Source organism: Nannobrachium achirus (assembly GCF_963921795.1).
Source record: "Nannobrachium achirus genome assembly, chromosome: 17".
Lineage (NCBI taxonomy): Eukaryota > Metazoa > Chordata > Actinopteri > Myctophiformes > Myctophidae > Nannobrachium > Nannobrachium achirus.
In genome coordinates this window covers 53,741,333-53,767,426 of record NC_137824.1, presented here as the reverse complement: position 1 = coordinate 53,767,426, position 26,094 = coordinate 53,741,333, and the positions used below count along the sequence as shown (strand labels likewise).

The following is a 26,094-nucleotide window of genomic DNA, read 5'->3' as shown; positions in this document are numbered from 1 at the left end:
TAAGCCCCTATCAGAGTCGGTACCGCGGTGAAGAGCTATCCACCACGGTGTAGTCTTTTTGAGTCATAAAACTACAACGTTGCGTCATTCCTCGCGGTGAAGAGCTTTCCACCGCAAGTCCCGACACTGTTTTTACTATCAGACAGATAGGCTCTTCACCCCGTTCACTGATTGGTCGATCTAGACCAGTCAGTCATGGTGAATAGGACTTCACCGTGACTGACTATGATGGCCTCCACTTATTTTCTGACTTGAGGTGGAAAGTTTCCACCTCAAGTTGTGGTGGATAGCTCTTCACCTTGGACTATGATAGGGGCTTTACTGGTAGACTTCCTATTTTCGGCGCGAGACACCGTCACGTGGCGAAGTATGAATCGGGCCTAATAAAACGGCATTCGCCTCGTCGCCACAAATCCTCGGTCACTCTGAACTGGGGCTTGGAGAGACACGGAACAAACCCGCTGCACTCTAAATAGAGTTAATGCGTGGGAGCAGCAGGAGCAGGGCTGATTGCTTGTGATACTGAGCTATCAGTCACCGCGCTGCCCCACGTCTGCAGATGACAGCCGCGTAGACGGATGGCTGTGTCTGCAGGACGCGCTCCACCTCCAAACCAGGAGCCTTGATACGCCTCCACACACACACACACGCACACACGCACGCACACGCACACGCACACACACACGCACACACACACACACACACACACACACACACACACACACACACACACACACACACACACACACACACACACACACACACACAAGCCTCCCCTGCTAATCCATATATCATACATGGGCAACTGGCGGCCCGGGGGCCACATGCGGCCCCCACCTTCACTTAATGAGGCCGCAGGTTAATACTGGAATACCGATATATTATTGATTTCAGCTGTTACAATTCCAAACATGACCTGCTTTAATTCCTTCAGTCTATATTAGTAGCTTAATGACTAGTATTAAAATGTGTTTAAGTTCATAGAGTTAACATGAGTATATAACTAAATGTGTTTGAAATTTATTCAAAATGTTACATTTCAGGATTCCAATTCAAAAGAAGCAAAAATAGACAACCTACAAGCTCAAAACGCATCGCAGCGCGATGCGTTTTGAGCTTGCAGATCTGCTATTTTTGCTTTTTTTGAATGAGATACTAGAATGACAAAGTAGGACGTAGCAATATGCAATGTGGCCCTCTGGAGTGGAGTTGGAAATATAGTGGCCCTCTCCATCATCAACGTTGCCCACCCCTGCCATATATACACACACACACACACACACACAGGGGTGTCACATCAAATTCTGGGCCCTGGGTACATTTTGTGCAAGTCTTTGAGTATTTCAAATCCTTCTAAGGTTTTTTGAAAGAAACCGGTATGTTTCTTTGTCAGTGATGCCCAAACCTTTTCATGTGAAGGACCACCAAAATTATATGTATTTGGCCACGGACCCCCATCTCAAAATATTCAGTTCCAGGGACCCCCACAGAAGCAAAATTTAAGTTACAAATGTTCACTTAAAAAATACATATATTCAAACATTTGCACACATTTTCACAACTTTTAAAAAATAGCAGATCTACAAGGTCACAGCGCGGCACTTGGTGCCGCGTTGTGAGCTTGTATATCTGCTACTTTTCAATAGCTAAAGTATAAAATAACGAAGGCCCCTCCACCTTGGGCCCTAGTAACTCAGTCCCACTTTTCCACCTCTTGTGACGCCCCTGTACACACACACACACAAGCAAGCAAGCAAGCAAGGACGCACACAAAGTGTTAATTTAAATATTTGTACCTCGCGAGTGTACAAATGTACCTTTGTGTATTACAATTAAATGTGCACACGCTCGCCACACACACACACACACACACACACACACACACACACACACACACACACACACACACACACACACACACACACACACACACACACACACACACACACACACACACACACACACACACACACACACACACACACACACACAGAATGCTGCTGAAGTCCATCTGACTGTGGCTCTGTGAGCCAAGGAGCGAGAAATGCTAGCTCTCTACCTCTGCTGCACCCTTCTGTCATCACCCCCACCCCCCCCCCTCTATCTCTCTCTCTCTTCCTCCTCCCTCTGATTTCACATTCATCCTTTTCTCTCTTCTTTCGTTCCCTCCTCTCCTCTCCTCTCCTCTCCTCTCCTCTCCTCTCCTCTCCTCTCCTCTCCTAACTTCACCTCTCCTGTCCTCTCCCTCCCTCCCCTGCTGACGGTTGGCGTAAGAGTCTTAAAGACATGAATGAATCTTTGAAGCGAAATGTAGCGTCTCTCTCTCTCTCTCTCTCCATATATCCCTCTCTCTCTCTCTCTCTCTCCTCACTACTGGCCTATTATTCCCCAGCCTTGCTACTGTGTGTGTGTGTGTGTGTGTGTGTGTGTGTGTGTGTGTGTGTGTGTGTGTGTGTGTGTGTGTGTGTGTGTGTGTGTGTGTGTGCGTGTGTGCGCGTGCGTGTGTGTGTGTGTGTGTGCATGCATGCTCATGTGCAAGCTCTCGCCTCGGTGGTCCCCAATCAAGCATTAAGAAGGAATTAAGGTGTCGTTTCTCTCAGATTTATTAGACGCAATCTGTTGTGATGTGAAGAGCAAGAGAGAGAGAAAGAGAGAGAGAAAGGGAGAGAGAACGACAGACAGAGAGAGAGAGAGAGAAAGAGAGAGAGTGAGCGAGAGAGAGAGAAAGAGCGAGAGGTGGGGTGAGATGGGGAAGGGGTCAGGGACGTGCAGAGAATCTTAGAGGGGCAGGGGCTGACATGTCTAAAAGGGCCTTTTGGTGAAAATATTGAAAATAGCCGCGCTGCGACGCGTTGTGAGCTTGGAGGTCGGCTATTTTCGACGATTGATTTCTACACATTTATCGATGCTGCGTTCTAGTTCAGGGGAGTTTCTTTGGACAAGGAAATTCTCTTGAACGCTGCCTTCAGGTATGGCATGGAAAGAGGGGCATTTGCATTTCTTTCACCATAATAAAAACTGCATTCATGGTCTGGAGGAGAGGGCACTTTTTACAGAACGGATAAAAGGGCAGGGGCTCGAGCCCCCTTTGATATCTTATGTGTGCACGTGCCTGGAAGGGGGGCGATGGGTGGGCTTTCTCTCCTAACCGTTGGCGTGACTGTCACAGGCTTTTGCCCCTCCCCTCCCCCTCCCCTCCCCTCACCCTCCCCTACCCTGCTCTGCTCTCTCTCTCTCCCCCCTGTAGGGGGAAGCGACGTGGTCGAGGGAGAGCCCCAGACACACTGGTTGAAATACTAATTACTGCTGCCTGGTGCATTGCAGCTCGGCGCACGCACACGGGACGCTTCGTCAATAGCATTTGTTTTGTGTCTGAGAGGATGATTGCAGTCCGACGGGGAGGGGGGTGTGCCAGTAATTCTCTGCTCCGGAAATCGGTCCCTCGTCCCAACACAAACAAACACACACACACACACACACACACACACATGAACGCCAAATAAATCCATGCGACTTTGCCGTTAAACGCAGTACACACGTAAATGTATGCACCGTTGCAGTTGGACCGACGCAGAAGACATAACGTTGTTGTCGGGTGGAAACCTTGTATGTCCAAAACCGTCTGTTTTGTATTTATCATTTTAAAAATGATTTAAACTAGTGGAGCGAGGCGTTGTGTGCTTGTAGATCGGCTGTTTTCACTACTTTGGTGCGACGGCCTTGTATGATGAAGCAGGGGCTTTGCGAAAAAAATGTACAAATTTGAAACTTGGAGATACAAGTTTTCTGCCCGACAGTGACGATAAAGGGAGGCGCGCTCGTGCAAAACGTGCGCACGGTGCCCGTGGAGATCGAAGCACCAATGCCACCAACCCACACATTGTGTGTGTGCACACCTGCAGACACACTCTTGTGTGTGTTAACACGGCCACCTCTTTTAGGGTGGATGGGAATTTATTTAACACCCAATATGCTCACGCACACACACGCACGCACGCGCAGACAGGCACACTCAGCCCCCCCATGGCGAGACGGGTCCAGCCGAATATTTCAATCTTTTTTTTTATCAGATGGGAAAATATGGACAGCACTTAAAAGCTCCGAAGTGTAAGCACAGTTATAAATCAAGTCCAGCCACGCTGCATCCCCCCCTCCAATCCGTTCCCCTCCCTCTCTCTCTCTCTCGTCGCATAGCCATCATCAGGGGCGTCACAAGGGGGGAGTGGGACTGAGTTACCAGGGCCCAAGGTGGAGGGGTCTGGAATTATTTTATACTTTAGCTATTGAAAAATAGCACATATACAAGCTCACAGCGCGGCACCGAGTGCCGCGCTGCGAGCTTGTAGATCTGCTATTTTTTTTAAGTCGTGAAAATGTGCGCAAATCTTTGAATGTATGTATTTTTTAAGCTGACATTTGTAATTCCCAGGGGTCCCTGGAACTAAATATTTTGAGATGGGGTCCGGTCCGTGGCCAAATACATATCATTTTGGGGGGTCCTTCACATGAAAAGGTTTGAGCGCCACTGACATAGAAACATAGGTTTTTCAAAAAAACCTTAGAAGGATTTGCACAACTTTTTCACGATTTTTCAAATATTGCAGATCTACAAGCTCGCAGCGCGACACTCGGTGCCGGCGCCGTGAGCTTGTAGATCTGCTATTTTTCAATAGTTAAAGCACAAAATAATTGTGCGGGGGGGGGGGGTGGGGGGGGGGGGGGGGGGGCCGCAGTGAATCCTTTTTCCCCAGGCCCAGAATTTGGTTGCGACACCCCTGCCCCCTCATCATCTTCACTGGCCTCCTTTACTTCCCTTCCCGCTTCTCCTCTTCCCGTCTCCTCCTCCGCTCCGTCTCGTCCCGCAGCAGCAGTGCTTTCAGGGTTAACTCTAATTGATTGGACGCTCTTGACAACGATGTCTGTCTTCCATCGATCCTCCCCCTGATTAAATGGATCTGCGGCCACCGCGCCATGGCGAGCTAGCTAGTTGCGTCTGAGCTCTGTTGTACACGGCCTGCATTACATTATGGATAGCGGAGGGAAGGGGAGGAGGTGATGTGGAGGGAACAGGCACGTTCACACATAGACATCAAAGGGGGCTCGAGCCCCTGCCCCTTTTACCCATATGTAAAAAAGTGCCCTCTCCAGACCATGCATGCACAGTTTTTACTGTGGTGAAAGAAATGCAAATGCCCCTCTTTCCATGTCATACCTGAAGGCAGCATTCAAAAGAATTGCCTCGTCCAAACTCTCCTGAACTTGAACGCATGCATCTTATGTATTCACTTGATTATACTTAGTTTAGTGTTTTATCAAGTACCAAAAATAGCCGACTTCCAAGCTCACAACGCGTCGCAGTCTGCTATTTCCGATATTTTCCCCAAAAGGCCCTTTTAGAAATTTCAGACACTGCCTCTCTAACATTCTCTGCACGTCCCTGGGAGGGAACACCTATAGCTGCATGTAAAAAGCCTATTCTTAAGCCTCGCTGGCAAACACGTCGAGAGCTTGTACATCTGCTGTTTTTGGCGCGCGACACCGCCGTGTGACGGGGCATAAATCGGCTGAAACGGTGCAAAGCTTAAGTGTTTAATTCCACTGGGACACATGATCCCATAGGTTTCTTTTAGTGCTCCGGACCCATCTGCTAACTGGCTTGAACAGGGGTGTCGCACCAAATTCTGGGACCTGGGTACTTTAACTATTGAAAAATAGCAGATATACAAGCTCACAGCGTGGCACCGACTGCTATTTTTGAAAAATCTTGAAAATGTCTTTGAATATTTCAAATCCTTCTAAAGGTTTTTTGAAAAACCTATGTTTCTATGTCAGTGGTTCTCAAACTTTTCCATGTCAGAGACCCCCAAAATAATATGTATTTGGCTACGGACCCGCATCTCAAAATATTTAGTTCCAAGAACCCCCCAGAAGCAGAATTGTAGTTACAAATGTTCGCTTAAAAAAATACATATATTCAAAGATTTGCTAACATTTTCACAACTTTTCAAACATAGCAGATCTACAAGCTCGCAGCGCGGCACTCGGTGCAAGCTTGTATATCTGCTATTTTTCAATAGCTAAAGTATAAAATAATTAAGGCCCCTCCACATTGGGCCCTGGTAAATCAGTCCCACTCCCTTGTGACGCCCCTGGCTGCATGGAAAAGCCTACGTATTCTGAGCCTCGTTTACTGGCTGGCAACGCGTAGAGAGCTTGTACATCTGCTGTTTTTGGCGCGCGACGCCGTCGTGTGACGGAGCATAAATGGGTGTAAGTGTTTAATTCCACTGGGACATCCATGATCCATAGGTTTCCTTTAGTGCTCCGGAGCCATCTGCTAACTGGCTTGAATCTCAGCCCGTCTCACAAACAGGGTTCACGGCTTAGCCAGGTAAAGCAAATCATAACCAACAGGGACGTACAGAGAATGTTAGAGCGGCAGGGGCTGACATTTCTAAAAGGGCCTTTTGGTGGAAATATCAAAAATAGCCGACCTCCAACCTCACAACGCGTTGCAGTACGACGCGTTGTGAGCTTGGAGGTCTGCTTATTTTCGGTGCTTGATACCATACTGAACCAATCATAATCAAGTGAATACTGGAGATGTGGCATACATATGGCATGGATTTCTACACAGAGAGGGCAATTCTTTCAACATAAGATGCTGCATTCAAGTTCAGGAGAGTTTGGACAAGGCAATTCTCTTGAATGCTGCCTTCAGGTATGCCATGGAAAGAGGGCATTTGCATTTCTTTCACCATAGTAAAAACTGCATTCATGGTCTGGAGAGGGCACTTTTTAGAGACGGATGAACGTGACGGATGACACTGCCCGTTTTAGGTTTGGTAGCACTCGGGTGTTGTGCTCTGAGATCTACAATCTCAATCTCAGGCCTGCCAAAATAAACTTTTGTCGACAAAGTCAACTGCAGCTAAAACTAGCCTACATGGATTTTAATCAAAAGACTATGGGCATCAACACTGAATCAGGCATGAGGATTTTGTGGATTTCCATTCATTAACTCTAAGCCTTGCCTTTCATTTCAGTGATTTTCATTTCAATATCTGAGTGGTTGTTTAGGCTAAAACCTGTATAAAACCATATTATATATAATATTTATATAAAATATATATTTTGAAAAGCATGGTGGGGCCCCTTTAACGTGAATACTGAACCCATATCTTTCAGGACACGACCTGACCCGGAATTTTCTCAACCACACTAAAAGTTGCTCCTGCTGCTTACAGTGCAGTGTAGCGTGGACGGGGCGGTAAACATTTTTTGAATCCGAGCTCGAGGCAGCGTTTGTCCTCGTGTCTCCAACCAAAAGGCGAGGTTAAATGTGACTGTTGACGCTCGGAGCGAGGGGTTGTGTAACGAGTGAGTCGAGTGGAGACGGATACCTCTGACGGAGGCAATTATCTGAACCCCCGTGTTCCAATGTACACAGGGGTGTCGCACCAAATTCTGGGCCCTGGGTACTTTAACTATTGAAAAATAGCGCGCTGTGAGCTTGCAGATCTGCTATTTTTGAAAAATCTTGAAAAAGTCTTTGAATATTTCAAATCCTTCTAAGGTTTTTTTTTTAAAACCTATGTTTCTATGTCAGTGGTGCTCAAACATTTTCATGTGAAGGACCCCCAAAATGATATGTATTTGGCCACGGACCCCCATCTCAAAATATTTAGTTCCAGGGACCCCCCAGGAGCAAATATTTGAGTTACAAATGTTTGCTTGAAAAATACATATATTCAAAGATTTGCACACATTTTCACGACATTTTCAAAAAATAGCAGATCTACAAGCTTGCAGCACGGCACTCAGTTGTGAAAATGTGGGCAAATCTTTGAGTATTTTTCAAACGTACATTTGTAACTCGAATTTTGCTTCTGGAGGGTCCGTGACCAAATACATATAATTTTGGGGGTCCTTCACATGAAAAGGTTTGAGAACCACTGACATAGAAACATAGGTTTTTCAAAGATAGCAGATCTACTAGCTCGCATTGCGGCACTATTTTTCAATAGTTAAAGTACAAAATAATGCTAAATATTGCGTTCCCAGTCTAAATGGGTTAAACCCCCTCCCCCCATGAAGAACATTCATGGGGAGCCCGCAGTGAATCCTTGTACCCAGGGCCCAGAACTTGGTGCGACACCCCTGGGCGGATTACCTAGGCGGAGTCCATGTAATGAAAGTAATCGTCTATCCAGTTGGAAACACTTAAGCCCGGATCAGAGTCTACGGTGGAGAGCTATCCACCGCAAATTTGAGGTGGAAAGCTTTCCACCTCAAGTCAGAAAATAAGTGCAGGCCATCATAGTCACGGCCCACGGTGAAGTCCTTTACCCCGTCTAGACCGGTTCAGGTTGACCAATCAGTGAACAGGGTGTAGAGCCTGTCTGTCTGATAGTAAAAACAGAGAGATGTGTTGGGACACGTTGTAGTTTCATGATTCAAAAAGACTCGAAAAGACTACACCGCGGTGGATAGCCTTCCACCGCGGACCCGACTATGATCCGGGCTTTAGAGACCCTCTGCACTTTGCAGCGTTGATTTTGACAGCAAGTGACATCATCAATGGGGAATCCAAGCTAATAGACACTGCAGGATTTGTATTCTATTTCTATTCTCTTTCTACTTCTATATTACTATGCTATAATGGAGTGGTTCTCAACCTGTGGGTCGGGACCCCCAGGGGGGTCCCCAAATTATTTTGGGGGGTCCCCAGATGATTAACTTAATGTGCAACGTTGTTTTTTCACTCAACAGTCTACATGCTCACAATGCCTCGCGTTGCGAGGCGTTGTGAGCATGTAGATCTACTATTTTCACAATAGAACCATGTTATACAAAATGTAATGCCTCAACTCTTAATGTGTCAGGGTGGCGTGATTACGGATCCAACTGGGAAAGATGGATGGAAACGGCATAGAGCGCTCGTTTTCACAGTTATTGTCCACGACATTGCAAGCGGCGCGAAGGCCAGGGCCGCGCGGCCGGCGGAGCGCCGCGCGAGTTACGAAGCCGTGGTGAATGCAATCGTTATATTTATGCCCAGGCCGTAAGGCCTGGGCAAGCGCACGATAAACGCCATGATAATTGGGTTTTGGTGCACCTCGCGCGGTCCAAGTGACTACAACGGAGCGCTCCCTACGTCCGGTCCAGCCAATCACAAGCTTCAAAAATGAGTCCGGGGCGTGGTTATCCATCTTTCCCAGTTGGACCTGTAATCACGCGTCAGGGTGGGGGGTCCCCAGTTGAAATATGATTATTTTGGGGGTCACGGCCTGAAAAGGTTGAGAACCACTGCTATAATGGAAGCCATTGTTCTCTCAATAATAGAAAAATCTTCTCTCTATTATATGAGACACAGACCGAGTAGCTTTTTTTTGTTTTTGTTTTTTGCTGTATGTGAGGACCAACTAGAAAGGTGCAATTGGAATTTCCAAGTGTGGCTGCCGCGACACGAGTCACACTTGCAAATACATATTTCTGTATATCTCAGTCATTGTCCCTATTAAACCATTCAATCCTTGTCCCTTTTATGCCCATATATGGAGATCCCTGATGTCATCAATATTAAGCTCATATCTTTTAATGCCCATATACTGTATGGACATACGGTGTCAGTCTCTTGTCATCTCCATATTTGGGAAAAGTTAAATTTGTAATTGTGTTTGTCTCTCACTCCATATATGGAGCTGACTATCACCACCTGGATCTCCATATATGAAGATCGCGACACTGAAGTCATTGTGTTAGGGCAACCACACTAATTATGTGAAGAAGATTCAAAAGTGGTGAAAGTGTCCTTTAAAATTCCTTAAATTGTCCCTTAACAGACCTGCAGGTTGAGAACCATTGATCCTATCCAGTCATGGTACGACAGTGTGAGCTTGTAGATGTTCTATTTTAGGCGCGGGACACCCATCGTAACAATGAGTACAAATTAGGCCACCTTTACTCAACCTTGAGTGTCCAACATTGGAACTCTTGAGAATTTGACAATGTAGATGGGGCTCCAAAGATTAAAACAAATATATATCCATATAGAAATATCTGTCTATATAATATGTTACAGTTTGTTTGAGGTACCAGTAAGATTGGGACCGGAGCGCTTGTTTTAGTTCACCTTGTGGGCAGTCCCTGGAAGAAGCCGATGGCATTGGGGAGCTGCTCAGTGGTAGAGCATTTGACTGCATTGGTCCCACGTCTCATTGTTCCTCCATTGTTCCCATTAGTCCCACGCTGTTGAATGCTAACCTGGTGAATGCTACTATGCCTAAACCTAACCTCAGTAAAACTATGCCTAAACCTAACCTCAGTAACACACACACACACACACACACACACACACACACACACACACACACACACACACACACACACACACACACACACACACACACACACACACACACACACACACACACACACACACACACACACACACACACACACACCCGTAATGGTCCATTGGGTCCCCTAACTGGTGGTCCCCGGACCGGACGCTGAGAAGCAGCAACTTAAAGGAGTACTTCACCACTTTTCAACCTATCTTCATATAATTGGTCCTCACCAATTATATATTTTTTTCTCAGAGGAGGGCTGTGGGCAGGTCAGAAACCCATTGTCTTGTGACATCATCGATTGGGAATCCAAACTAATAGAAAATGCAGGCTTTCTATTCCTGAAAAGTTGCAATGTTAAAGTGGAAGCCATTGTTCTCGCGATAATAAAAATCTAAATATTTTTTTCAAAAATATATATATATATATATATTCTTTTTTTGAAAATGATGATGTCACAAAACGATGGATTCTGAACTTCCCACAGCTCTCCTAGGAGACTTGGACTGAGTAGAAAAAAATTGCGCTATTTTATTATGAACATTAGTGAGGACCTATTATACTGTATGAAGATAGGTTGAAAAGTGGTGAAGTCCTCCTTTAAGCATCATCTTTCCCCTCTCTCCCCCCTCCCCGATACGTAAAGGTTTGGCGTTATCAAGGCTCATTTCCACTCCCCCACACACCAGATAGCTGGTGACGTTATCGCAGCCATCTCCTTATTTTCTTTACTGCGCCTTTATCTCCCCTTCTCTTCTGTTCTGTCCCTGGTGTCACACAAAATGCTGGGCCCTGGGTACAAGGATTCACTGTGTTATTTTGTGCTTTAACTATTGAAAAATAGCAGATATACAAGCTCGCAGCCGCGCTGCAAGCTTGTACATCTGCTATTTTTGAAAAATCTTGAACATTTGTGTATTTGAAGGTTTTTTGAAAAACCTATGTTTCTATGTCAGTGGTGCTCAAAACTTTTCATGATGGGGGGGCCATGTATTTGGCCATGGACCCCCAACTCAACATTTTTAGTTCCAGGGACCCCCCAGGAGCAGTTTCAGATTTCATATTCAAAGATTCTTTCCTCTGTCCATGTCTGTAGTCAGGGGCGTCACAAGGGGGGTAAAAGTGGGACTGAGTTACTAGGGCCCAAGGTGGAGGGGCCTTAATTATTTTATACTTTAGCTATTAAAAAATTGCACATACAAGCTCACAGCGCGGCACCGAGTGCGAGTTTGTAGATCTGCTATTTTTGAAAAGTCGTGAAAATGTGTGCAAATCTTTGAATATATGTATTTTTTAAGCGAACATTTGTAACTCAAATTTTGCTTCTGGGGGGGTCCCCGGAACTAAATATTTTGAGATGGACGTCCGTGGCCAAATACATATCATTTTGGGGGTCCTTCACGTGAAAAAGTTTGAGCACCATTAAGGATTTGAAATATTCAAAGATAGCAGATCTACAAGCTCGCAGCGCGGCACTCTGTGCCACGCTGTGAGCTTGTATATCTGCTATTTTTCAATAGTTAAAGCACAAATTGTGAGTGAATCCTTGTACCCAGGGCCCAGAATTCAGTGCGACACCCCTGCTCCTAGGGATGAATGCCTCTGGTATCAAAGCCAGCTGCAACCATCTCGTCTTTTCTCTTCTTAGCCTTTCTCTCTGTGGAAAGCAATTTCAACTCTGTTTACGTCTCTTTGCCTCCCTGGGCTGATGAACTCAAATTTGATCAGAGGTATTTCCCCCTCCCCCCTCCCCCATACTCCCATACTCCCATCTCTTTATCGCTGCATAATCTGAACATAATTTCTATATTCCCTCACTCCCTCATTCCTCCCCTCTTCCTTTGCCTTTTCCTAACCTGTAAGAAAAGGGAGTTCAGCTCTTAAACCTAATCTCTACCTTACAGTAGCTACTCAAATATATTTAAATACGTTGGGTTAGTGACTTTGAGTTACTTTCCTTTGAGTTATTTCTTTTTATCAGCCGCACCAAACCTTGATCTCAATCATTTAATTTCCCCTTTTTTCCCCCCTCCTCCTCCCTTTAAACTGCCTCAGTTCAGCCAAACGGCTCAGAATGAGTAAATCCACGTGTATTGAGGCCTGGGTGATACGATTTAAAGGCAATATTATGAACCTTAGAGGTCCATTTTGACACTTTCGGAGTCAAATGAGCCTGTGTCGGTCTGGAAATAAGGCATATGCCTGGCTATACTAATGTGTCAGACTGTTGTAAATCTTAACATAAAGTCCCTGAGTTCTTATTTCCTTTCCTTTCCTTGCTCTTTATGTTCCCTCAATCTTCTCTTCAGGTAATTTATTTGACCTGCAACGAGGCACAGCCGCGTCATCGAATGAGGACAAAGCCATGCATGTTCCAAACATGTCTGGGGCTGTCACGATTATGACATTTCACATGTCGATTAATTGTCACTCAAATAATCGCGATTAACGATTTAATTGTGTTTTTGTCATTGACAATTACATTTCTGTTTGGCTTTTAGGCTTTGAAGATGCTCATGGTAGATTATGACACATAACCTAAATATACAAAGACATTACTGACATATTTGACAACTTTATACTTAAAAAAGAACATTGATAGTGGAAATAGCCGATCTACAAGCTCACAACGCACCGCGATGCGACACATTGTGAGCTTGTAGATCTGTTATTTCCAATATTTTTTACTTAAAAAAATAAATATATGAACATTTTTCAACATGGAAACGATTATGACTATTATGAAAAATAATCTTGATTATGTCAAATAATTGCGATTAGGCGATTATGTAATAATTGTGACAGCCCTAATCATTTCTCTTTTTCCAGTGGTGGACAAAGTACTCAAAACCAGCGCTTGAGTCAAAGTATTGATACTCCTGGTCAAATATTACTCAACCACAAGTGAACGATGCTCTGTCAAATTTGTACTTTCGGTTAAAGTACTGGAGAGCTTGCTTTTAAAAAAAAAACTGTATTCAAAGGTACAAATTACAGAGGGCATTTTCTTTTTTTACATATCAAGGCATTGCTTTATTTTTTGAGCTTTGAGTTAAAAGGTTCGGGGAAACACTGCTCTAAAGCAGTGGTTTTCAACCTTCACATCAAGGACCATTATTTATTCTGCATTTGAGCCACAGACTACCATTTGGTTGTCATTGTTGTCACTCCGCTCTCGTTCACTTATGTATATATACTGTATGTCTATATTTTTTGGCACTGCGTTGATAAGTAGTTCCTAATGTTGTAATGAAAGGGCCATTGTATGTTCTTTGAGTTTGCAATATGCTTAGAAAAGTGATTTAAAATTGCAATCCATTATAGAAACTTTAAGTACTACTATTTTTTGTTGTGTTGTGTCTTTTTCAACAGTTCTCGACACTTTATACATATATTTTTTTACATAGTTGCTCTGTATGGTGGATTCTCCTGTATTGTTGATTCTTCTTTCTTGTTTGTTTTTGTCGCTCGGAACAGTCCTTTTTCTTTTTCTTACTGTCCTGTAACTTGTAACCTTAACCCATTTAGTGCTCCAGACATGAAAGGGTTAAAAGTCCAAGCTGCCGTTCGCCTGCTCCGTCCGCGGCCAGTCTCTTATTTTGAAGGCCGGAAGTAGATCGCGCTCACAATTCCTACTTGACGACATTTTGAGATTTACCTGGAAGTGTTGTCGTCCAAAGCGTAAATAGTAATGGCGGATCGATGCCTTTCAGCTTGTACTATTTTAGCGAGAATCCAATGCCATCCTTGGCATCAAAAGTGTTTTTTGGAGAAAGTGGACATCAAAGATGAGAAAGACCGTTGGTTTCCATGTTAAGGGATCACTATTGTGTGCACGTGGATGCGCAATGATGATGAATCGGCGAGTCCACCCGTGCCAGCACTTTCCAACGGACGGTACTTAGCCCTTGCCAGCTTTACTGTATATACAGTAAATATCGCGCGTATTCTCGGGATCGACACTATAAATACTCGAGTATATTTCGCGAGTATACTCGGGATCGGCTACAAATGCTGTGCCGCCTCTGGGTGACTGAATTTCCCCCTTGGGATAATATAGGTATCTATATCTATCTCTCTCTCTCCCTGCCACCCAGGCAAGTTCACCTGCATCGAGGCCCGTTTCCACCTGGAGCGTCAGATGGGCTACTACCTGATCCAGATGTACATCCCCTCCCTGCTCATCGTCATCCTCTCCTGGGTGTCCTTCTGGATCAACATGGACGCAGCGCCGGCCCGCGTGGGCCTGGGCATCACCACCGTGCTCACCATGACCACCCAGAGCTCCGGCTCCAGAGCCTCTCTGCCCAAGGTGAGAACAGAGCCAGTGTGGATGTTTGATTCAGTCATAGTCTTTTGAATAAAATTCTGTTTTAGTCATATTTTAGTCACCTGAAATGTTTAACTTTTTAGTCTAGTTTTAGTCGACTAAATATCACAAGATTTTAGTCGGCTAAATCTACGGTTGATTTGGTCGACTGAAATGTTCCCTGATCTAAAACTGTAGATCTGCTATTTTCAAAGTGCAACACCCAAGCGCAACCAAACCTAAAATGACTTGTCTTTTAGTTCTACTGGATCTCTTATCCACATTTTAGTCTCGTTTTTATTTGTTGACGAAAAAATATCATTTGACGAAATGTACTGTATTAGTTTTAGTCATCATAGCTTATTTTTTATTTAGTTTTCATCAGTGAAAAAAGGTAGTCCCTGGATATTTTTTGTCATAGTTTTAGTCGATGAAATCAACACTAGGCTAGAGCCACACTCATCATCATCATCATCATAATTGGCAAAAAGCACATTTTGGTGTTTATCTTTTGTTTTGTTTTTCTGATGTTTCATTATTTTCATCAGCATTTTTCTCCTTGGGCAGAACAGTGCACAGTCATTAGAGAGACCCAGTCATGTGTGGAGAAATTTCCCAAAACGTATTAAATCTCTTCTTAAAATGAAATCCTAGGGATATGAATATCAAATAATTCATATCTTGAGTAGTTTGATTTCATTAAATCTCTTTTGTTTATTGTGTTTGTTTATTTGAATGATTCAATTCCATTTATTTATTTATTTATGGAAGGATTTAATTAGATTTTGTTATTCAATTCAGTTCTATCCAGAAATGTATATCCATGAAATAAACACAGTCCTATCCTATTCTTATTCTTCTAAAAGGTGAAAGAAATAATCAACAGACAACTCAATTACTTTCACTATGCCAGATTTGCAAAACCAAACAATTAAGACTAAAGGCTCTTTTCCACCGGCAGCGATAACGATGACGATAACGATTTAAAAAAGTGGGTTTTCAATTGAAGTGGATCTGCAGCATCCACCCAACACCGATAAAGACAACGATAGCCGACAACTACATCGTTAGGATCAACAACGATGTGGTTAAGATCACAGTGATATGGAACTGGGTCTCTGACAAACAGCTCGCGATGCGCTCTGCGCGAGCGGCTGTTAATTGGCGCCTCTTCACATTGATGTTTGATAACTTTATCGGACATCAATGTGAAGGCATAATTATCGCTGTGATATTTTATGGCTATCATCATCGTTATCGCTGCCGGTGGAAAAGGGCCTTTAAGGCTATTTACAAGAGAATCTTCTATTAAGAAGATTGAATATTTTTTGTATATTAAATGTAATGAAACAACAATGAAAAAAAGTTTGTTGAGAACAAATTTGAGATTTATCTTTCCTGAGAACTCATGCAGGAGAAAATAAGCACTATTATTCTAATAAAGACAAACAAACTAATCAAACAAAGTTAGTTAATATAGTCACAATCTTTTGTTATTAATTTTCATTTGTTAAATATTTATAAAACCCACAGACAGACTTAACCATCACGGAAAAAGATTTCCAAACTTTTTGAATCACATTTACTTGAATAAAATATTGGTATCAAAATGTAGAAAGTAGCCTAGAAAGTACAGAATGTCCCATTTCACAATTATGCTATATCCTATTTTTGGATATTTCAAATCCTTCTAAGGTTTTTTTTTTTAAAAACCTATGTTTCTATGTCAGTGGTCCTTAAACCTTTTCATGTGAAGGACCCCCAAAATTATATGTATTTGGCTATGGACCCCCATCTCAAAATATTTAGTTCAAGGGACCCCCCAGAAGCAAAATTTGAGTTACAAATGTTGGTTTAAAAAATACATATTTTCAAAGATTTGCACATATTCTCACAACTTTTCACAAATAGCAGATCTACGAGCTCGCAGCGCGGCACTCGGTGCCGCGCTGTGAGCTTGTATATCTGCTATTTTTCAATAGCTAAGTATAAAATAATGAAGGTCCCTTTCACCTTGGGCCCTAGTAACTCAGTCCCCCTTCCCCCCACCCCCTTGCGACGCCCCTGCACATGGGTGCACTGGGGGGGTAAAACGGTAGTATTTCTTCGTAGCGAGTTTAACAGCGATAGTGCATAGCCGGATTCAGCCTGGTGCTCAATGAGTACAACGGTAGATCAAAGATCAGGGGTAGCTCTGGGGACAACGGGGAAAACCACCAAACTGCAGAAAGAGCAAGTAAGTCCCAGGCGCTCGAAAGGTATCACGAGGACAAATGCGAATACACTTAAAAGGTCTTTATTGTGACACGGCTTTATTATGGCCATTGTATAGCCGTGTCACAGTAAAGGCTTTTTTAATAGTATTCACCTTCCTCCTCCTTTTTGTTACACAGGTTTTGTTCCCTACCTCCCGCACAAACAGACCTATCAGTGAGAAACAGTATTATTTTGCCGTCTCTTCCTAAATAAAAGGTAGATAGACCCTTATTAATCTCGGCAGGGGACATTCAGCTAACACCCAGTTGATGGCTGCACGGTGATGGAAAAGGTTCACTTAAAGGACAACTTTGTTTTTTTTACAAGAAGGGTTCATATTTTAGATTGTAACTAGGGGAAAGAAAAGATGAGCGTTAAAATGTTTTCATTTACTGCTTTCTATTGTTTTAGCGATTTTAGTATTTTGATTTCAGTGGTTGGGGGACATGCGTAAGTGGCTAAAAATGTCTTTTTAGACACAGTACGCCATCAATTTCTTTTTACTATTTACACCAGCCCCCATAAGTCACATCTGCCCAATACATCAACATCAATACAAGGTGATGCATCATTACATCAACATCAATCAATACATCAAATGCATAGAAATAGTAATCTAAGAATAAAAGTCGGTAGACCAAGCAACTATTCAGTAAAAAAAAGGTTATAAAACAAAAAGTACATGCTATCTAAATGATATAGTATAGTCATTGACGGTAGGCAAGTGTTCCGGTAAGTGTTATGGGCTAAGGTGGAGTCTGAAGAGGTGAGTCTTCAGACCACGGCGGAAGCTATGGAGAGAGTCTGTCGTTCCAAATGCAACAGGGAGTTTATTCCACAGTTTGGGGGCCAGGAAGGCGAAGAGTCTAGGACGAGTGGAACATTTTTAGCAAGGGTTCTGTCAGCATCCCTGTGTTAGCTGATCTGAGTGAACAGGTGGGGTTGTAGGGTTCGATCAGGCTTTGGAGGTATGCTTTGAAGGCACGCAAGAATGAGTGTTTTGTACTCTGTGCGGGCAGCAACCGGGAGCCAGTGAAGGGAGTGAAGAAGGGGGGAGAGACATTGATAAATAAAATATGGATGAATAAATCCATAACCAAATAAGACTCCGACTCAGAGACAGCCAAAGGACTATATCAATAGATTGCGTGTATCAAAACAACATCCCGCTTCCAGCAGTGGAACCGGAGGTAGGGAGCACTCCGTTGTGTTCGCCTGGACCGCGCGGAGGTGCGGAGAGCTCACTCGTGTATAGGTTATAGGTAATATAATAGGCCTACATGCGAAATAATCATAACACATTATAAACATTATATATTTATAAGGTCAAGTATTCTACTTAATAATTGGTAATAACCATTATCATAGTTATAATAGACCTACATTTACAGTAGTTTAGGTATTTTGGTTTGGTAAGGTTGTGGGCAGAAAAATTTGTCCTTGTTATTTGACTATTTTTACTTTAATTATAATTAAAGACACTTCATAGTGAATTAGTGATTATAATAAATAATATAAGGCCGGCGCGCCTCCGTCATCTCCACCGAAAACAAGCGCTCCGTCCTTGTTCCATTGTTGGAACCGGGATGTTGTTTTGATACACGCCAATAGATTGTTGTATGTGAAGAGAGGCAGACAGGTCAGACATAACAGTGAGCGTACCATCCCTAGTGGCAGCTTTCTCTCTCTCCCAAGATGGAGGTCAGACATCAAATATATAAAAGAATACAGTATAACCGTGGAAGTGTTTGATTGGTTCACAGATCATAACAACAAGACAGAGACAATATAGTTGGGGCGAATCCGATACTTCCGTGACCGTTGGAGAGCGGAGGTCCGTTTCTCAGTGGTTTTGTCAACTATGAAGGTTAAATAACAAATTGAGCTCCCATGCCCCTCGCAAAAATGTGAGCAAAATGTTTGACAGCCGCTGAAAGTTTGTGTCTCATTCACTTACTATACACTATACTATACTATACTATACTATACTATACACTATCCTGTGGAAATAAGCTTAGTCTTTTCATGGATCTCCTTTTAGTAGACCTTGTACCAGTGAACTGTACCGTCATGAAACTGTACCTTTTCCTATGCAAACTTCTAATAAAGTCTTCAATCAATCAAACTATAAAGAAAAAAAATACCCCCCAAAAATCTGCTTTAAGTTGCATGTGAGGGGTCAAAGTAGTGTTTTTGAGCGGTGGTCACAACGCTTCTATACGTGGCCGTGTGTGTGGGTCTGTCTGTCTGTCTGTCTGTCTGTCTGTCTGTATGCGTGTCTGTATGGTGTATGTAGCCTGTATGTAGTACCTTTTGTGACCACACATGTTAAGGGAGGGGCGCTGTTGTTCAGGCCAGGCCAGGCCAGACACCCACCCACCCACACACACACACACACACACACACACACACACACAATATATATATATTTGTTTTGCTGTTGCGCAGCCTCCACGACCACCGCTCAGTTCACACGGGTGTGATTTTTTTAGTTATTCTGAATCCATTGCAAGCATTTGTTTTGCATGAAAAACATTCCTTGGGCTAAAAACGGACTCCAAACAACTGTGAAAAGTGATGACTCATCATTAAACCATAGTTTTGGTGGGGCCGTTTTTAGCCCAAGGAATGCTCTCACGGTTTATCATCGGATTACCCCAACTAATAGGTTCTTCACTAGCGACTTTCCACTAGCTAAAACCTACAGTATAACCCATACATGATCTCGTAACCAGGGTGACCACAGTCGCAATGACCTGTAAGTCAAACAGTAGTTCACAGAATATAACTTCATGGTCATATGAGCCTCATACATGGATCATACATTTATGTATCATAATCCATATCCATCAGACGTGTGAGAATTTTGGCTGGTTGAAGACCAATCGTGTTGTGGCATTTTGGTTCAATTGGAGAGGCTTAAGTGCACATGCCGGGAAGCCAGAGAGTAGAGAGTTACGGTTCCAGACGGTTACGAGTTCAACAAATGGCCGAAATGTATGCTTTGTAATAATAATCAAAATCTACAAAGTAACTAGTAACTCAAATTTCAAATAATTGTAGTGGAGTAGTGGCGTAATTTGACCAATATCTAGGGTGTTGCAAGGAATGGAGTTTGTCCACGCATGTGAAAAATGTCGGGTTTTATCCGGTTTTGGGTGTTTTTTATTTCAGTTTCGGGTGTTTATTCCCCACACAACAGTCTAACAAGGAGATACAGATACCTGTATAGTTACTATTTGGCATGCAGTGAAGCAAACGTACAGTTTTTATATTATTTTTTTATTATTAGAAACAATACTCCCATAGGCTTAGTTTGACATTTGCCCTTTCATTATTGGTATCACAGTTGCAGCAAGCCATTTGGTACGAGAGATATTTGTTTAAGAAGTGCCAATAAGAATAAACCATTTGATAAGGGAATATCAGTGAATAGCCTAATAATACTTAACATTTATATGTTTACATTTTAAACGCCTTTTTAATTATTATTTTTCAAAATTTTGAAAAAATACGTTATTTTCTTAACATCATTAATTTTCAAGCCTAATATGTGTAATAGTTGAGAGTACAGTTCGGATATTGCAGGTATGTACAGGTATATGCATAGCCAGACTAACCAGGGAGAGAGACAAGAGAGAGAGAGAGCTGATCACTTAACATTCCAATCAATCAATTTAATTGTCACCACCTGGTCTCTGTGTGTGAAACCTAGACTCCAGTGAGCAGTTGTTTAATTCTTTAAAAAATCATAACTCTTGACAGGAATGGGCTAGAGACTTACTGGAGGCCCAAATGACGCCCCTGGAGTAGTAGTACAATATTTGCCTTTTAGTGGAGTAGAAGTAAAGGTACTGGAAATTGGAAGTACTCCAGTGAAGTAACAGTACCTCAAAATTGTATTTAAAGGGCCAGTTCACCTCTGGGACAACCAGATCTTATTTTATTGTTGTTTGGGACATCTCAAAACACAGATTGAACACAAAAAATAACTCAGGATTGTGTTGATCGTGTCCCAAACAACAATAAAATGAGATCTGGTTGTCCCAGAGGTGAACTGGCCCTTTATGTACAGTACATGAGTAAATGTACTTAGTTACTTTACAACACTGGTCTTGCAACATAATACAGGAGGGTCCGGTCATCAAACCGCTGACCTTCAGATTAAAAGAAGCTAGGGCTGAAGCTAGGGCTGCATAGTTCTATATCGATATAACCGTACAAATGTAATATTCATATTTTAGGTGAGCTATCCCTTTAAGTGGTTAAAGCAATGCACAGGAGCCATGTGGAGGATAAGGGATGCGCGCGCGCACACGCGCACACACACACACACACACACACACACACACACACACACACACACACACACACACACACACACACACACACACACACACACACACACACACACACACACACACACAGTGTGTTTTATTTAGCTGTGAAGCAGAAAACTTCTGTCATTACATAACTGTGATTCCACAGTATGTCAGACAGGGCATGATCTGTGTCCTTAGAGAGAGAGAGAGAGAGAGAGAGAGAGAGAGAGAGAGAGAGAGACGAGAAGAGAGAGAGAGAGAGAGAGAGAGAGAGAGAGAGAGAGAGAGAGAACGAGAGAGAGAGAGAGAGAGAGAGAGAGAGAACGAGAGAGAGAGAGAGAGAGAGAGAGAGCAGGGGTGTTACAAGGTGGTGGGGGGCAGTGGGACTGAGTTACTAGGGCCCAAGGTGGAGGGGCCTTCATTATTTTATACTTTAGCTATTGAAAAATAGCAGATAAACAAGCTCACATGCAGCGAGGCACTGAGTGCCGTGCTGCGAGCTTGTAGATCTGCTATTTTTGAAAAGTCGTGAAAATGTGCGCAAATCTTTGAATATATGTATTTTTTAAGCGAACATTTGTAACTAAAATTTTGCTTCTGGGGGGTCCCTGGAACTAAATATTTTGAGATGGGCGTCCGTGGCCAAATACATATCATTTTGGGGGTCCTTCACATGAAAAGGTTTGAGCACCACTGACATAGAAACATACCGGTAGGTTTTGTCAAAAAAAAAACCTTAGAAGGATTTTGAAATATTCAAAGACACAATTTCAGTTTTTTTTTCAAAAATAGCAGATCCACAAGCTCGCAGCGCGGCACTCGGTGCCGCGCTGCGAGCTTGTATATCTGCTATTTTTCAATGGTTAAAGCACAAAATGTGAGTGAACCCTAGTACCCAGGGCCCAGAATTTGGTGCGACACCCCTAGAGAGAAAGAGAGAGAGAGGGATGAGTGCAAAAGGAGAGGGAGGGGGGAGTTAACTTGGAACGAGGCACTGTAAGGTGACAGCAAAACGGAAAATGTAAAAAAAAATAAAAAAAAATCCTAAGGGGTGGAACCTTTTGCTGTGAGGGATTTAAAACGGTAGGGGTTCGCGTGAGCCAGGAGGATTGTATAATTATGTCCAGGGAAGCTTTAATCCCTGCCACACACACGCACACGCACGCACGCACGCACGCACACACGCACGCACGCACACACACACGCACACACACACACACGCACACACGCGCGCACACACACACACAGAGCTCTGTTTGTGTTGACATTAGGTGATTCATGTGCTGTGGAAATTGAACAAGTGAAGCGTGATTTCTATGCAGTTCGGCTGTCATAATAATGATCACACTTGGAGCTGAGCTGAGCTTAGGTGGGCATACTGCTGCTTGCTGCCTCTGCTCCCCCCCCCCCACACACACACACACACACACAAGATACACACACTGCTCACACTTAAAGACACTCATTGACGTACATATTGTCCCACGCACACAGACATACTGCTGTGACAGTGCCGTCTCTGCCACACACACACACACACACACACACACACACACACACACACACACACACACACACACACACACACACACACACACACACACACACACACACACACACACACACACACACACACACACACACACACACACACACACACACACACACACACAGGGCTGTCACGATTATGTCATTTTACATGACGATTCATTGTCACTCAAATAATTGCGATTAACAATTTAATTGTGTTTTTGTCGTTGGCAATTACATTTCTGTTTGGCTTTTAGGCTCTGATGTTGCACATGGTAGATATGACACATAACCTAAATCTACAAAGAAATTACTGACATATTTGACAACTTTATACTTAAAAAAGAACATTGATAGTGGAAATAGCCGATCTACAAGCTTGTAGATCTGCTATTTCCACAATTTTTTACTAAAATATATAACGGTATATATATATGAAAAATTTTCAACATGGAAACAATTGTGACGATTATGAAAAATAATTGCGTTTAGACGATTATGTAATAATTGTGACAGCTACACACACACACACACACACACACACACACACACACACACACACACACACACACACACACACACACACACACACACACACACACACACACACACACACACACACACACACACACACACACACACACGCAGTTGTACATATTGTACACACACAAACACACACACAGTACTGGTCACAAATATGCATACCCACGAAAATCTATCCAACGTTATTCAATTATGCGGGATTGACGTCTGATGTCTTGCTGTGACTATTAGAATGGATGACATGTATTTATGTCGTATAGATTGGGTGGGCAAACCGTTTCGCCAAAATGAGATGGCCTTCTCTCCTCCCATTTCCCTGTCTATCGAGTAATCAGTCAGCCGGGGGCCAGTCAGAAAGTCAGTCGACCAGCCAATCAGTGGGACAATCAGTCATTCAAATGGCCTGGAATCACTGGGAGCACACTGCCACGTCACGGGTATCAATTTGACTCTGGGAATGTAGAAATGGAACCCTCGCGCGAACAGGGGCGTCACAAGGGGGGTAAGTGGGACTAAGTTACTAGGGCCCATGAAGGTGGAGGGGCCTTAATTATTTTATACTTTAGCTATTGAAAAATAGCAGATATACAAGCTCACAGCGTGGCCCCCGAGTGCCGCGCTGCGAGCTTGTAGATCTGCTATTTTTGAAATGTTGTGAAAATGTGTGCAAGTCTTTGAATATATGTATTTTTTAAGCGAACATTTGTAACTCAAATTTGGCTTCTGGGGGGGTCCCTGGAACTAAATATTTTGAGATGGGGGTCCGTGGCCAAATACATATCATTTTGCAGGTCCTTCACAAGTTTGAGCACCACTGACAAAAATAGCAGATCTACAAGCTCACAGCGCGGCACTCATTGCATGTGCACTTAAGCTTGTAGAGTCTGAATATTTCAAATCCTACTAAGGTTTTTTGAAAAACCTATGTTTCTGTGTCAGTGGTGCTCAAATATTTTCATGTGAAGGACCCCCAAAATGATATGTATTTGGCCACAGACCCCCATCTCAAAATATTTAGTTCCAGGGACAAATTTGAGTTACAAATGTTCGCTTAAAAAAATACATCAAAGATTTGCACACATTTTCCCGGCAGATCTACAAGCTCGCTGTGAGCTTGTATATCTGCTATTTTTCAATAGCTAAAGTATGAAATAATTAAGGTTCCCTCCACCTTGGGCCCTAGTAATACATCAAAGATTTGCACACATTTTCCCGGCAGATCTACAAGCTCGCTGTGAGCTTGTATATCTGATATTTTTCAATAGCTAAAGTATAAAATAATGAAGGCCCCTCCACCTTGGGCCCTAGTAACTCAGCACCCCCCCCCCCCCCTTGTGACGCCCCTGCTCGCGCGATTACAATCTCGGTTAAATTAACACTCGGGATAGCGCCGCCGCTGCGTTCTCATTACGCGTTATGTGACCAATGTTCTTTGAACCATGCCTTCAGAAAATGCCACCTAAGCTGTTGTCCTCCGGTCAGCGCGCTCTGGTCAGTCACTGTCACAAACACTCGTCTTCTCTTCTGATGCCCAGACAGGGGAGCGGACGTTGGGGGTGTTGATGCTTTAAGCTAGCCAAGCTCAGCTCAGCTCAGTACTACTGTATCGCCCTGCTTTTTGTTCCCAGCCCGCAGACAACCTTGGCTTTGCAGTAGTTTGATCCATGGCCTCCACGTCTGCCTCTCTGGCTGCCTGCCTGTTTCTATCTCACTTCCCCCCCCCAAAAAATATCCTTACATTGCATTATGGGATCCGCTCAATATACTAGCTACACATATGGTGTGTATCTCTCCTCCTCTCTTTGTCTCTCCCTCTTCTGAGACATATGGGCTCCTCCTGGGCAATGTAGTTTCCTCTCCCTCTGCCCTCCCCACCTACCCAACATATAGACCAGGGGTCTTCAACATTTTCAGGCCAAGGACCCCAGATTCCATAGTTTCATCGTTTGACAGCACAATCATCAGTGTATTTTGGATTCATGTCAATTTGTGTTTTCAGATAGTTAACCACTTGAACCGTCAATACTTAATAAACTTGACCTTTCACTCTGTACTTAGTGTGTTCTTTTTCCCTCTACACCAAAGCTCTTTGCCAAAAAATAGGCGTTGTGAGCTTGTAGATCTGCTATTTTTGGCTAAAGTTGTCAGAATATGGACGTTAGGGTTCAAGTCGTTAATATGAAAAAGGATGAAAAAAAAAAAGTTTCTATCACACAAATATTTGGAGGACCCCCTGTAGTAACTCTGAGGACCCCCTAGTGGTCCCGGACCCCCTGTTGAAGACTCATGATATAGACATTAGACACACAATGTCTATGTATGTAGATCAGGGGTTCCCAAACTTTTTTGGCTCAGGGCACCCCTACATTAAACATTATATATATAATTTTCACTCCCAGAATCTTATATTTATAGCATATTTTAGCGATTATGTTGTGAGGAAAACGTTGCGATAACAGCCATTCTGGTTAGAACTGACCGGAAATAACGTTGTACTTCAAGTTTAAAATGATACTAAATATTTGTTTAAGTGTCCAAATAATTTCCAAATATTATCAAATTATCTCCAAATATTATCAAATTATCTTGCGGCACCCCTGGACTGCCGTTGCGACACCCCAGGGTGCCCCGGTCACCCACTTTGAAAACCCCTGATGTAGATAAGCATGTACTGTATATCTTACATCGGTGGTTTTCAACCCTTTTCATTTCAAGGACCATTATAAAATTAAACCAAATCCATTTGGCTACCAACTATATTTAGCTGGGGACCATCTGGAAC

The 26,094-nt window shown here is 43.2% G+C and overlaps 1 protein-coding gene across 1 annotated transcript in view; it reads left to right on the top strand.

Moving 5' to 3' along the window:
* glra1 (glycine receptor, alpha 1) overlaps positions 1-26,094 on the top strand; it is a gene marked incomplete at both ends in the record, with an annotated part of 165,967 nt that overhangs the window by 90,854 nt on the left and 49,019 nt on the right. The window contains 1 exon segment of the mRNA XM_080745536.1: positions 14,450-14,664. Within this exon segment, the coding sequence (XP_080601662.1) occupies positions 14,450-14,664 (215 nt within the window).